This window comes from Equus quagga, chromosome 12 (assembly GCF_021613505.1).
Source record: "Equus quagga isolate Etosha38 chromosome 12, UCLA_HA_Equagga_1.0, whole genome shotgun sequence".
NCBI lineage: Eukaryota > Metazoa > Chordata > Mammalia > Perissodactyla > Equidae > Equus > Equus quagga.
In genome coordinates, this window is record NC_060278.1 from 61027157 (window position 1) to 61039690 (window position 12534).

The following is a 12534-nucleotide window of genomic DNA, read 5'->3' on the forward strand; positions in this document are numbered from 1 at the left end:
CAGAGAGGTCTGTGATGGAGTGCCCCCCGCTTGTTTTCCTCGTGGTCTGGAGTTGTGCTATTTGGGGCTAGTTTTCTCAGTGGTGGCCTCCTTCACGCGAGCGTGAGTTTCAGGGGGCAGAGGTCGTGCCGTGCTGGGCACAGCCCCGGCGTGTTCCACGCGGCCTGGTGCGTGGCAGGTCCTCAACCAGTATTGGTAAAGCGAGTGAAGTTGCTGTTATCGACATCACAGGGCTCCCTGGCAGCAGAGCTGGGCCGGGTCCCAAAGCCCCTGAGCTTCCGAAGCCACTTTCCCACTGGTGGCCCTCCGCCCGTCTTCCAGAGCAGAACCCGAGGGCCCCTTGGACCCAGGAGCGGAGCATGGGGAGCTGGCACAGTGGGACCTAGGGGGTCAGAGTGTCCACACCCCCCTGCGTAGTCTGGTGCCAGGTGCAGGCCAGACGCTTGTCCCTGTTCAGGCCAGAACACTGGCAAGGGAGGACTCGTCTCAGAATTGCCCTTCCTGCCTCTCTGGCTGCCAGCTGCTCTCTGTGCCTCAGTTTCCAAACCTGTCAAATGAAGATCATAATAGTACCCTGCCTTGTAAGGTGGTTGTGAGAATTAAATGAGCTGCACAGCCAGTAGCTAACACTTAGTGCGTACAATGTGACTTACACACATGAACTCAGTCGATCTTCACACCAAGCCTGTTATTATCCCCATGTGACAGATGAGGAAACTGAGGCACCGAGAGGTTAAGTACCTGACCAGAGTCACACGCACACAGCTAGCAAGTGGCAGGGCCATTTTAAGAGCTAAATCTGGACGGTCTCGTTCCGGAAGATGCTCTCGGCTGGAGAATGCGTGGCGCATGGACTTGCTCAACAGAACGTTAGCTCTTCTCATTTTCCTGGGTGGCACTGCCACCTCAGCCCGGTTCAATGCCCGGGGACAGTCCGGCCTCTCCCCTGCCCTGTCTCTCCTCGGTGAGCACCTTCTCCGCAGCCGGCGTTGGGGAAATTCCCAGGGAGAAGGTTGGGGAATTCCTGGGACGGGAGAGACTGTCTGAGGGCTGAGAGGGCCTCGGTTTCTGCAGGGCAGGCCCCCAGATGAGGGCTGCAGCCGGTCCTGGGAGAGGAGCCTTCGGGGAGCAGAAGCAGGGACGGGAGAGGAGCGCCTTTGCGGGACCCACAGTGGGTGCCCTCAGGAGTGTGGGGGAAAGGAGAGGTCCATCCCCACCTGCCCCCCGGGTGGCGGCCCCTGGGAACCTGCCAGTCACATGACGGCTCCCTCAGCCGAGTGTCTTTGGAGGAGGTGGGCCCAGGTAGCCCCCCGGGGCTAGTCAAGGCGTCCCTTAACTTCCATCGCTGAACGTCTGGTTCCACCTAGTGGCCTCTGACGTTGTGACCGTCCTGGTGGAACCCAGGACGCTCAGGACCAGCAGAGGGAGCGATCAGCGTTTATCGAGGGCAAGGCACACTCCTGGGTGCAACACGGGTGTATGCACGGGTGTAGAGAAGGGGCGGAGGGCTAATGCATCCTCAGTTCCCACACGCCAGCCCTGGGCCAGGGCCTGCACAGTGCTGGCGTGCACCTGACTGTGGAGCACTGGCCTTGGCACTCGACTTCTCTGGGCTTCACTTTCCACTTTTGAAAACTAAGAGCGTTGGGGCAGGTCTCTCCAGGATCTATTCCCATGTTAAATGCTGTCAGGCTCCCCAAACGTGTGATTCAGAGTCTCCGTTTTGGAGTCAGACAAACCTGCGTTTGGAAACTGGCTGGTGTTCATGAGCTGTGTGTCCTTGGGCAAGTTACTCTACCTCTCTGAGCTTGGGGTAATAAGGTACAGATTAAATATGGTAATTATTTCAGGTGTTCAGCATGGGGCCCAGCACTTGGCTAGTGCTCAGCACATGGTGGTGATGATCTGGAGGACGGTGGCTCTGTTTACCCAAGTAGCCACACCACAGGCAGAAGGAGGTGCAGCCTCAGCGCCATGGGAATCTGGAGGTGGGAAGGACCTGACCACTCTGGGACAGGTCAGGGGGCCGTTCTCCAGCGGGGTCAGAGCAGCACAGTTCCGAGGATGACGGCGTGATGCCCAGGATGAGGCGGGGTACCCCCCATATCTCCCGCAGTCCTTTCTCCCCTCTTCCCGAGGACGCGGGACGTGGAGGCAGGAGTCCTGGCCCCTCCTCTGCCGTGGGGCCTGGGCAGGGGCGGCAGCAAAGGGGACAGCTGAGTCGTTGGCTGATCTGACTTCTGGACGTCCCTCTGCGTCTTCGTGTGACACTTTGCACCCCAGACGAGCGCGGCCCCCCAGCCACCATGTCTCCTGTCCCCACAAAAGGAATAAACAGCAAGAAGCCAGAAAAATAAAATTTTGAAAAGTCCACAGACGCTTCCCTCCCTTGTCTGAGGGTATGTGGGTCTTTTCTTCTTCCTTCTCTTCCTTCTTTCTTGGGAGTAAAGATTGGCACCCGAGCTAACATCTGTTGCCAATCTGTTTTTTTTCTTTCTTCTCCCCAAAGCCCCCCATACATAGTTGTTATGTTCTAGTTGTGGGTGCCTCTGGCTGTGGCATGTGGGATGCCGCCTCAGCATGGCCTGACAAGCGGTGCCATGTCCGCGCCCAGGATCCGAACTGGTGAAACCCTGGGCCGCTGAAGTGGAGCGCATGAACTTAACCACTCAGCCATGGGGCGGCCCCTCGGGATTCCTTTCTTTACACAGTGTGTTGGGGCCCCTCTGGGTAAGACGGAGGCTTCCTGGTCAGGAAGTCTTCTAGATAAGTCACTTCCGAGTTGATCTCGCTCCTGTGAGGCCCTGGTTAATGTTTGCTGACTGACTGTCTGAGTGACATTTAACTCCGGCCACGCAGGTCCAGTTCCTCTTTTCCTTTGTGGGCTCTGATGACCCGCAGCACAGCCACCTGTCCTCTCCTTGTGTTCATTCCACTGTCTTCCTAAGTGCCCCTCCCTCGGGCTGTCGAGAGTGTGGGGGCTCCTGGGCCTCACCTGCGTCCCCCCTCTGCCCCCATAGCTCCGTGTCCAGCTGCAGCCTTTCCCAGGGGCCGCAGACAGCCCTTCCCTGCATTTCTACCCAAATGACCATGGTGCGTGGAGTCCCTGGTGTGCAGAGCGGAGTTTTTCTCTCCACTCTCGCACCAAGCTCTCGTCCTGTCTCCTGCGCAGGTGAGGGGCTCGCTGTCTGTCCCACACCTGGGGGTCAGCCTTGACCTTCCCTCCCAGGCACGCGTGAGGCCCCGCAATGCTCTCAGTTTTCCTGGATTCCGTGCTCCTGGCCGGCCTCCGGACGGCTGCCTCCCCACAGGCACCCGGCCCCTGCATGCTCCCGCTCCAGGCGGCCCGTCAGGGATCCGTCCTTCCTTCACCCACAGCACTCTCCCCTGCCTTCAGGATACATGTCACCTCCTTGGCCTGCATACAGAGTCCTCGGGGGCCCTCCTCTGCTGACCTGTCCAGGCTCCTTGCCCCAGACTCCCACACTCTCCCTGCTTCGGCCTTTGATGCGCTGGCCGTCTTTCATCCGTCACCCACCGTCCCACCTCCATGCCTTTGCGTGAGCTGTATCGTCTGCCCGGAGTGCCCTTCCTCCTGTTGTCCATTCTACAGGCTCACAGTCAGCTTTCAGGATCCATCCAAAAGTGACCTCGTCTGGTGGGGTCTTTGTGATCCCTCCAGGCTCCTTTAGGCTCCCTGGCGTCCCTGCCTTTCACACCATCCATCACATCACAATGAATTGTAACTTTACTTGCATGCTCATTTCCCCCTGTGCACAGACAGCCCCTTGGTGGCAGAGATCTGCATTTTTTTTTCCAAGGTTCATCCATCTTCATGCCCCCTTTTTTTTTTTTAAAGATTTTATTTTTTTTCCTTTTTCTCCCCAAAGCCCCCTGGTACGTAGTTGTATATTCTTAGTTGTGGATCCTTCTAGTTGTGGCATGTGGGACGCCACCTCAGCGTGGCTCAATGAGCAGTGCCATGTCCGCGCCCAGGATTCGAACCGGTGAAACACTGGGCCGCCTGCAGCAGAGCGTGCGAACCTAACCACTTGGCCGTGGGGCCAGCCCCTCCCTTTTGTTTTTTTTTTAAGAAGATTAGCCCTGAGCTAATGTCTACCTCCAATCCTCCTGTTTTTGCTGAAGAAGACTGGCCCTGAGCTAACATCTCTGCCCATCTTCCTCTACTTTATATGTGGGACGCCTACCACAGCATGGCTTGACACGTGGTGCCATGTCCCCACCCGGGATCCGAACTGGCGAACCCCGGGCTGCCAAATCAGAGTGCGTGAACTTAACCACTATGCCACAGGGCCGGCCCCATCTCCTGCATTTTTGTGTGTCAAGAGCCCAGCAGGGGCTGGGAGAATATTAATTATTGCACATGTCCGTCCACCGTGTGCCTGGCATGACATGGTCTTTTGTGATGTCTTGTGTGTGTGGTTGGAGGCGAGCAGAGGAACTCATACCTACTGAGAACAGTGTTGAGCCAGAAGGCTCTGGAGTCGGATTCGGGGCCCAGGCTGGCTCTGCCGTGCATCAGCTTTGTGCTCAGTGATGGACTCTGCAAGCCTCAGATTTCTGATCTGAAATATGGTACCCACAGCACCTCCCCCGAGAGCTGTCAGGAGGGTTAATGGAGAAAGCGCCGAGCCCTGGGGCCTGGTCAGGGTTCAGCAAACCACAGCGGCTGATATTGTCCAGTGTCGAGTGTGGGAGCTGCCTTGGAACCATCTCCCGAGGAGGAGTCGGGAGGCCTGCGCCTCAGTCCGGTCCTGTCCTCCTCACCGTGGGACCCCCAGCACCCCCTGTGGCCTCTCTTGCTTCGGGGGCTTGCAGCAGGTGACCTCCGAGGGCCCCGCAGGCCTGAGATGCTGTTGCCCTCGGGTGGAGAAGGAGCGCCCTGGCGGGTGAGATGTGTGGGCAGCAAAGAGTGCGCTGTGTCCAGCAGAGGGCCCTGCCCAGCCCAGGCCTGCAGGGTGGGAGGGAACAGCCCAGGGCCACTGGAGCAGGCTGGCGACGCCAGACGCCTGACTGGAGGGGGACCAACCGGCCAGCTGCCTCTCCCGAGTCAACCCAGCGCCCGGGTCCCCTGCCCTCACCTGCTCTCCGCGGGGCGGCTGCCTCCTGCGTGTCCTGCCATGCGGTGGCTGTGGCCGCTGGCCGTCTCCCTCGCTCTGGGGTCGGCTGTGGGGCTGAGCAGAGTCTCCGGGGGTCCACCCCTGCCCTTGGGCAACCATGGAGCCGGGGCCCAGGAGCAGCAGAGCCGGTCCAAGAGGGGCAGCGAGGATGAGGCGGCCAAAGGGGTGCAGCAGTACGTGCCCCAGGAGTGGGCTGAGTACCCGCGGCCCATCCACCCCGCCGGCCTGCAGCCCACCGAGCCCTGGGTGGCCACCAGCCCCAGCCCAGACAAGGACGGGCGGCCCCCGGGCAGCGGGCAGGAGCCGCGGGGCAATCTGACGGGGCCGCCAGGCCGGAGGCTGCAGATTCAGAACCCCTTGTACCCGGTGACCGAGGCCTCCTATAGTGCCTACTCCATCATGCTCCTGGCCCTGGTGGTGTTTGCCGTGGGCATCGTGGGCAACCTGTCGGTCATGTGCATCGTGTGGCACAGCTACTACCTGAAGAGCGCCTGGAACTCCATCCTCGCGAGCCTGGCCCTCTGGGACTTCCTGGTCCTCTTCTTCTGCCTCCCCATCGTCATCTTCAACGAGATCACCAAGCAGAGGCTGTTGGGCGAGGTTTCCTGCCGGGCCGTGCCCTTCATGGAGGTGAGCGTGCGTCCTGCTAGAGCTCAGCTGAGGGCTGCCATCCACGGGGCTGTCAGGAGTGGGGTGTGTGGGGTGCAGGACCCCAGAGGCCCCGAGCTCTGCCTTCCTTCTTCTCCTCCAAACCAGGCGAGGAGACAAATGCAGCATTGGCTCCTGGCAGCTCTCGGGTGAACTAAGCAGGCTCAGGGGGAGGGTCGGGGAGGCAGGTGTGCGGGGCCCCCGGTTCCAGCCCCAGCCTGGTCTCCTGCTCTGGGTGGGAGGTGGACCTCTCCCCGTTTCTCTGCACTCTGAGCTGCCCCTCCCCTGCCTTAAGCCTCTCCCCTCTCCCCATCCAAGAATCTCTCTGTCCTTTGTGTGTCTCCTCTTCCTCCCTTCGTGCCCATGGCCGCTGCCCTGCACCCACGGCTCCCCTTCTTTACCCCTCAATATCCTGCTTCCCTAAGTAGCATCTAAAGGGAGATCCGTTCCCTACAGACCCCCCAGATCAAGTCAATACCCACCCCGTGAATGCAAACGCTGGGAGGACAGACCCTTTTTACTGTGACTGTCGTCATTGCTGCCATCACCATCAGCAACCTCCCAAATCCTCTGAAAGGGAAGACCTGATTCTGGGTGCTGGGGCTGGGGGCAAGGGGGGCTCCAGTGTCCACCCATCACTGGCATATGGGTGTCACTGGGCCGGTCATAGCTCCTCTCCAGTTTCCTTAGCTCCCAGCCAGGGGGTAGACCAGACGGCCCTTCCAGGTGGGCCAATCTACAGTTCTAAAGGGTTTTGCTATCCTTGCCTCCGGGGGCTTCCTCAAGACAAGTCCGCGGTGTTGATGGAGGTGTGGATCTCATGGAGGCAGGTTAAAACATCGCAAAAATACACCAATATATGTGCGTCTATGTGGAACACAGCAAGGCCACTGTATCCCGAAGGGGACACAAAATAAAGTGGCCTTAACATTTTGGCTGTGTGGGTGGTAATAATGAGGACTGGAGTGACTCGGCACCCCCCTCCCCCCCATCTTGAAGGCTGCTAGTCCTCCTGGGAGTGGACGACGCTGTGTGACACGGGTGACCTGCCTGGGTGGAGACGGGGTCAGAATCAGGCATCCAGACACAGGTCCCATTCCCAGCTCTGTCCCCAGTTCCCTGTGTATTAGCGACGATTTCATATCTGGACTGACTCTCTGAGGCCCGGCAGTTGGTACAGCCTTTTCCTGTCCTTCCCGACCCAGGGAGACCCCGTAATGGTGGCGCAAAGGTACCCAAACCCCGGAGAAGACCCTCCCACTGGGGGGTGGCCTTCGCATCTTAGTGGTCACCTGGCACTCCACGCCCGGATGCGCCGTGAGAGGCTGGACGCAGGGCTCGGGGACTGGGCAGACCAGACCCCCGGCTTTGCCCTCACTGGCTGAGTGGCCTGATCAGTGACTTAACCTCGTTGACCTCAGTTTCCTCATCTGTAAATTGGGGAAATAAGTTAGGAGAATCATCACGATCTGAATGAATTCTTGAAGGATCCAATGGGTAACGTCTATAAACGCTTAGAGTTAAAATAGTGCGATAAGTGGTGGTTTTTAACTGGGGATGGTGTGAGAGGAGGACGGGATGGGAGCAGACAGGCACGAGCTCCTGTTTGCACGAGGCTGGGAAGTCAGGGGAGGCCCGGCCGTGCCCGCCTGTGGGTCTCCACACACCTCGTGGGGAGACTCTGGCCTGAATCCCCCTGGGTGCCCCCTCTGCACTCCTGAAGGGCGGAGATGGTCCCTGAGCCCACAGCCCCCCTCCAGGCTGGGTCGTGGGGAGGGAGCTGAGGGACAAATACGCTGCCCCAGAAGCCCTTGCGGGGGGGGGGGCTGTCTCAGGAGGGACCCAGCTTGGCATAAAGCTCGAGGCATTTTTTGAGACGTAGGGAAGAAGGAGCACGGTGATGTTTTTGCCCAACCCGAACTCGCCTCCTCCACAGGCCGGGGCTCCCCTGCCAAGAGAGGGGCGGGGGATCTCCACAAGGACACTCGGTGGTGGCCGCGCTAATAAGCCAGGGATTGTGTTCCCCCAGCGAGAAGAGGGAGCGTTTGGACGGAAGGGGGTCTGAGCACAATCTCCGAGTGTGGAGGAGCGTCGTCCCAGAGCCAGGCCGGCTCTCCTCGTCCTTTATTCTCGCTGGCACATTCTTCCCCGCGGCTCTGTCTTCTTCCTCTTGGCTCTGAGTGATTTTCCTGTGCCTCCATGAAAAGCGGGGTGGCAGGGGGCGGGGGTGCAGGCCGGCTAGCAGGGGGCTGCTTCCCCGCACAGCCGGACGGGGGCCAGCGGGACAAGTGTGTGACTGAGTGTGTGTGAGTGTGACTGAGCCTGCGCACCATGTGCCCCAAGACCGTTCACTCCATGCACACGATGGGTGCGGGCGCGGAAGGACCTGCCCAGACCCAGGCTGTCTCTGTCTCTGTCTCGGTTCCTCCTTAGAGATGATTTCCAAAGCCTCTCAGAGAGCGTGAGGGTCTGTGGGACCCCAGCCACTCACCCCCTGCCCCAGAGGCAGAGAAGCGAGGCGGGAAGAGCCAGGGGGTCTGTGTGGGGTCCTCACCTCAGCCGTCCACCAGGTCTCTCACCCTGCCTGGACCACGGCGTCTTCTTGCAAAAGGTGGTTGGTTGTGAGGACTTGATGACGTGTGTGAAAGCCCCGACGTGTGACAAAGGCTCGCTCAAGGGTGGTTGTTACGACTCTCACTTCCACACTTACGCTCGATTCCCCGTCTAAGCCAGAAACCAGCACCCTCCCCTCGCCCCCAGGTTTGACCGCAGGCTTCTCTCTTCCTCCACATCTTTGCCCGCAGGTGTCCTCTCTGGGAGTCACGACCTTCAGCCTCTGTGCCCTAGGCATCGACCGCTTCCACGTGGCCACCAGCACCCTGCCCAAGGTTCGGCCCATCGAGCGGTGCCAGTCCATCCTGGCCAAGCTGGCTGTCATCTGGGTGGGTTCCATGACTCTGGCCATGCCCGAGCTCCTGCTGTGGCAGCTGGCACAGGAGCCTGCCCCCACGGCGGGCACTGTGGACTCCTGCGTCATGAAGCCCTCGGCCAGCCTGCCTGAGTCTCTCTACTCGCTGGTGATGACCTACCAGAACGCCCGCATGTGGTGGTACTTCGGCTGCTATTTCTGCCTGCCCATCCTCTTTACGGTCACCTGCCAGCTGGTGACGTGGCGGGTGCGGGGCCCCCCGGGGAGGAAGCCGGAGTGCCGGGCAGGCAAGCACGAGCAGTGCGAGAGCCAGCTCAACAGCACCGTGGTAGGCCTGACCGTGGTGTATGCCCTGTGCACCCTCCCCGAGAACATCTGCAACATCGTGGTGGCCTACCTCTCCACAGAGCTCGCCCGCCAGACCCTGGACCTCCTGGGCCTCATCAACCAGTTCTCCATCTTCTTGAAGGGGGCCATCACCCCCGTGCTCCTCCTGTGCATCTGCCGGCCACTGGGCCGGGCCTTCCTGGACTGCTGTTGCTGCTGCTGCTGCGAGGAGTGTGGCGGCGGGGCCTCCGAGGCCTCGGCCGCCGATGGCTCGGACAACAAGCTCAAGACCGAGATGTCGTCCTCCATCTATTTCCACAAGCCTAGGGAGTCGCCCCCGCTCCTGCCCCTGGGCACGCCTTGCTGAGGCCAGGCCCCAGCGGGGAGGCCCAGGAGTGGGGTGAGGGGGGCAGAGAGGGGCACCCCAGCCTGTGTCTGGCGTTTCTGTCCTCGTGGTCTTGCGGTCTAGCTGTGGACTTGGCCCCTTTTGTTGAGGTTCGGGCCTAGGAAAGCCCCTTCCCCAAGGAGGGCCTTCCTTGCCACTCAGTGGGGCCTCCCAGCTCTGTCCTCTCAACTGGCCGATGCGGATGCTTCCAGGTCCTCCGAATTGCCTAGAAGTGCCAGGGCCCCGAGCCGGGAGCCAGAACTTCACCCGGGTCCACTCTGTTTCCCGTCTCTGTCTTGGAACCCAACCACACAGTTGTGCCCTCTCTAAGCATCGTCTTCCTGCCCCACCCCACCCCCATCCTGGATCGGGGACCCTGTGGGGGTCAGCCTGACTTGGCTCTTCTCTGGATGGGATCTCCCCCAGCCTTGGAAGCCTCCTCCGGCACCTTCTCTTCTTCTGGAGGATTTCTCTCTCCCTCTTCCTCCCTCTTTGACTCCCCTGGGTTGCCGTGTCCCCACTCCCTTCTTAGATGCTCCCCTGTAGAAAGCCCAGCTGAAAAACAATAAACTAGGTGCAGCCACCCGGGTCCCACTGGACTTTCTTGTGCCACATCCTGGCAGCGCCCAGATGCACCTTCCCTGGGTGGGTGCTGTTCCAGGGGGCTCCTCTGGCCACCTTTGGCCCTTCCCAGCCTGCGGCTGATGTCCCACCTGGCCCTGTGGCTCTTGAGCGGCGGAGGGGACGGAGAGCTTGGGAGCTGGGGTGCTGAGTCCTCTTCCCGGCCTCAGCCCCTCCAGCCCTGGGAAGTCAAGAGGGGAAACCCATCTTCTCTGGAGCCCCCACCTCAGCTCCTCCCTCCCGACAAAGCCCCATTCGAGGGAAAGCAGTGGCCCTCCCTCCGTGAGCCCCCCCTCACTCTGAGAGCCGCTCTTGTTCGGTTTCTTAGGATGGACTGTTTTGCCGAAAGACGGCCCAGCTGGCTGCCCGCTGCCTGCCCCTGCCCCACCCCGCCACACCCCTTCCTGGCAGCGCGGCTCCAGCTCCATCCTGGGCCCGCAGACCCTTCAGCTCCTCCCCTGGTCCCACCCAGGTGTCCCACTTCCCCTGTTTGGGCCCAGAGAAGCTGGCACAAGGTCAACCAGAAGGCATGCCACAGCTTAGGCCACAAATCACTGCCTGCCCCCATCACCAGCTTTGGGGATGAGCCACCCTTCCCCATCTGAGAGCAAGCTCCGGGTCCCACCGGCAATTTTCGCTGGCCAGGCCTACCTGGACATCTGCATGGGGCCTCAGAAGGGTCCCCAGGGGCCGGGGATGGTGAGGGGCTAGGCCTGCCGGGTGCCCGGGCTCCATTCTTCTCTGTCCACTCCACCCACACCCCTTGGCCTCAGCCCCCTGGTACTCAGGCCTCCTTCCCCCTCTCCCAGGATCTTAACAGCCTTGTTCTCTCCCTGGCACACACCCCCAGGACGGTGACGCCAAGAGAGAGGGAGGCCGTTGCTAAGTGATGGCGCTGCCACGCGCACTCTTTGTGCTGGGGGACGACACCCACCCATTTCTCCGCAGACCTGTTGCCACAGTGACTGAAGCCCCCAGCTTTGTCTGTAGAAACTTAAGATGCAGGGACCAGGTGGGAGGGGGCCCCAAAGGCGGGCTTGCCTCCCTGAAGTTCCCAAGGCCGTTTCCTCGACACCCCCCAACTCCTTCTCTACCCCACCCCCACCCCCAGTCCTTGATGCACCAGCAGCTTCCTAGAGGATGCAAGGACGGGGCCAGGGTGAGCCGAGGCAAAGTCTGGGGCCGGGAGGGGGCTGAGGATGGAAGGCTGAGGGCAGAGAGGGGGTCACTGCGGCATCCTGTTTGGGCGCCTCTTCCACAAAGGGCGCCCTTTGCCTCTCCCTGCTGCTGGTTGGCCAGCTCAGAGCAGAAGGGGGAGATGGTGGCTGCGAGGCCCTGCCACCACTGCCGCCTCCCAGGCCTGCCGACGTGAATGGCCTGCAGGATTAGTCAGCAGGCCAGCCTGGCCTTGGGAAAGAGCCACTGTCCCTGCAGCCTGGGCCAGCTGGGGGAACAATGTGGCATTTGTTGCTTAGGGGTCCCAGGCTTGGGATGGAGGGTGGATTGGCACAGGGCTGGGTGGTGCACTCGAGCTGGGATGCTCAGAGTCAGTGGACATTCTTACTCCCCCTAGGGCACAGCCCTCAGACCCTTATGCAGGCGGGAGGGATGATGCACTGAGCCCCCTTCAGCTGGGGCAGTGGGGACAGAGCACACACACTGAGCCTGACAATCGGGCTGGATGCAGTGACTGACCTCTGGTCTTGGCTTCCTCGTCTGTAAAACGGGAACAATCCCTCGCTCCTGGAGGACCAGTCACCAAATGAGAAGAATATCACACATCCAGCACAACGCTGGGCGCCCTTTCCTCCTCCCTTCTTCCCTTTGGAGACTCAGTTCTGACAACACCACAGAGCAGGCTTGGCCAGGCATCCTTAAACTCATCCAGGCTTGGGCAGTTCAAAGGGCCCCAAACACCACGATTCACGTAGACGCACGGCCTGTTCCCTGTTCAACGATTTCTTTCGGTCACATCAGGCACCTGCTGTGTGCAGGCAGCGGAGGACGGTGCTGGCTGGTAACCAGCCCATCTCGCCTTCCCTGGACCTCGCCCCCCATCAGAGGACGCAGGACCCAAGAAAGGCAGATGGACCCTGAAACATGCTTGACCTGCTCCCCAGATAAATGACAGTTGGTCCCCTCCCAGCCTCTCAGGCCAGGAGCAAGCCCTGCCACCTCTGTTGCCAGGAGGGCACAGGGGACAGCCTGGGCCCAGCTTCAACCTCCTTAACCAGGGGGCCACGTCTCCTTTTCCTAAGATCGTTCAGCTCCACTCGCCAAACTCCATCCACATTCCTTCCTCAAATTCCTCTGCCCACAGCAAACTCTGTCTCCGGGCAGGTCATTGCACTGTGACAACTCTGATGATCAGAGGGAGCCTCCAGGAGGAAGCCCTGGGCACCAAAGACGGGCGAGAGAAGTTCAGAGCCAACAGGCAGGGCCAGGACCCAGAGCCCTGGGGTTCCCGCTCCCAGCACCCAGGG

General features: G+C 60.7%; 1 protein-coding gene across 1 annotated transcript; it reads left to right on the plus strand.

The window, feature by feature from the left end:
• Positions 1-4838: 4838 nt before the first annotated feature.
• Positions 4839-9955, plus strand: GPR37L1 (G protein-coupled receptor 37 like 1). Its single transcript, XM_046679810.1, has 2 exons — positions 4839-5771; positions 8594-9955. Exons 1-2 carry the CDS (start codon positions 4872-4874, stop codon positions 9410-9412), a joined length of 1719 nt encoding a protein of 572 aa, XP_046535766.1. The 5' UTR covers positions 4839-4871; the 3' UTR covers positions 9413-9955.
• Positions 9956-12534: the final 2579 nt, after the last annotated feature.

What these genes read in the sequence shown, in the direction of transcription:
- GPR37L1 (XM_046679810.1), top strand. Translation starts at nt 4,872, where the DNA reads ATGCTGTTGCCCTCGGGTGGAGAAGGAGCGCCCTGGCGGGTGAGATGT. An exon ending in GGGCCGTGCCCTTCATGGAG is followed by an intron (nt 5,772 to 8,593) that starts GTGAGCGTGCGT and finishes CTTTGCCCGCAG; the next exon opens with GTGTCCTCTCTGGGAGTCAC.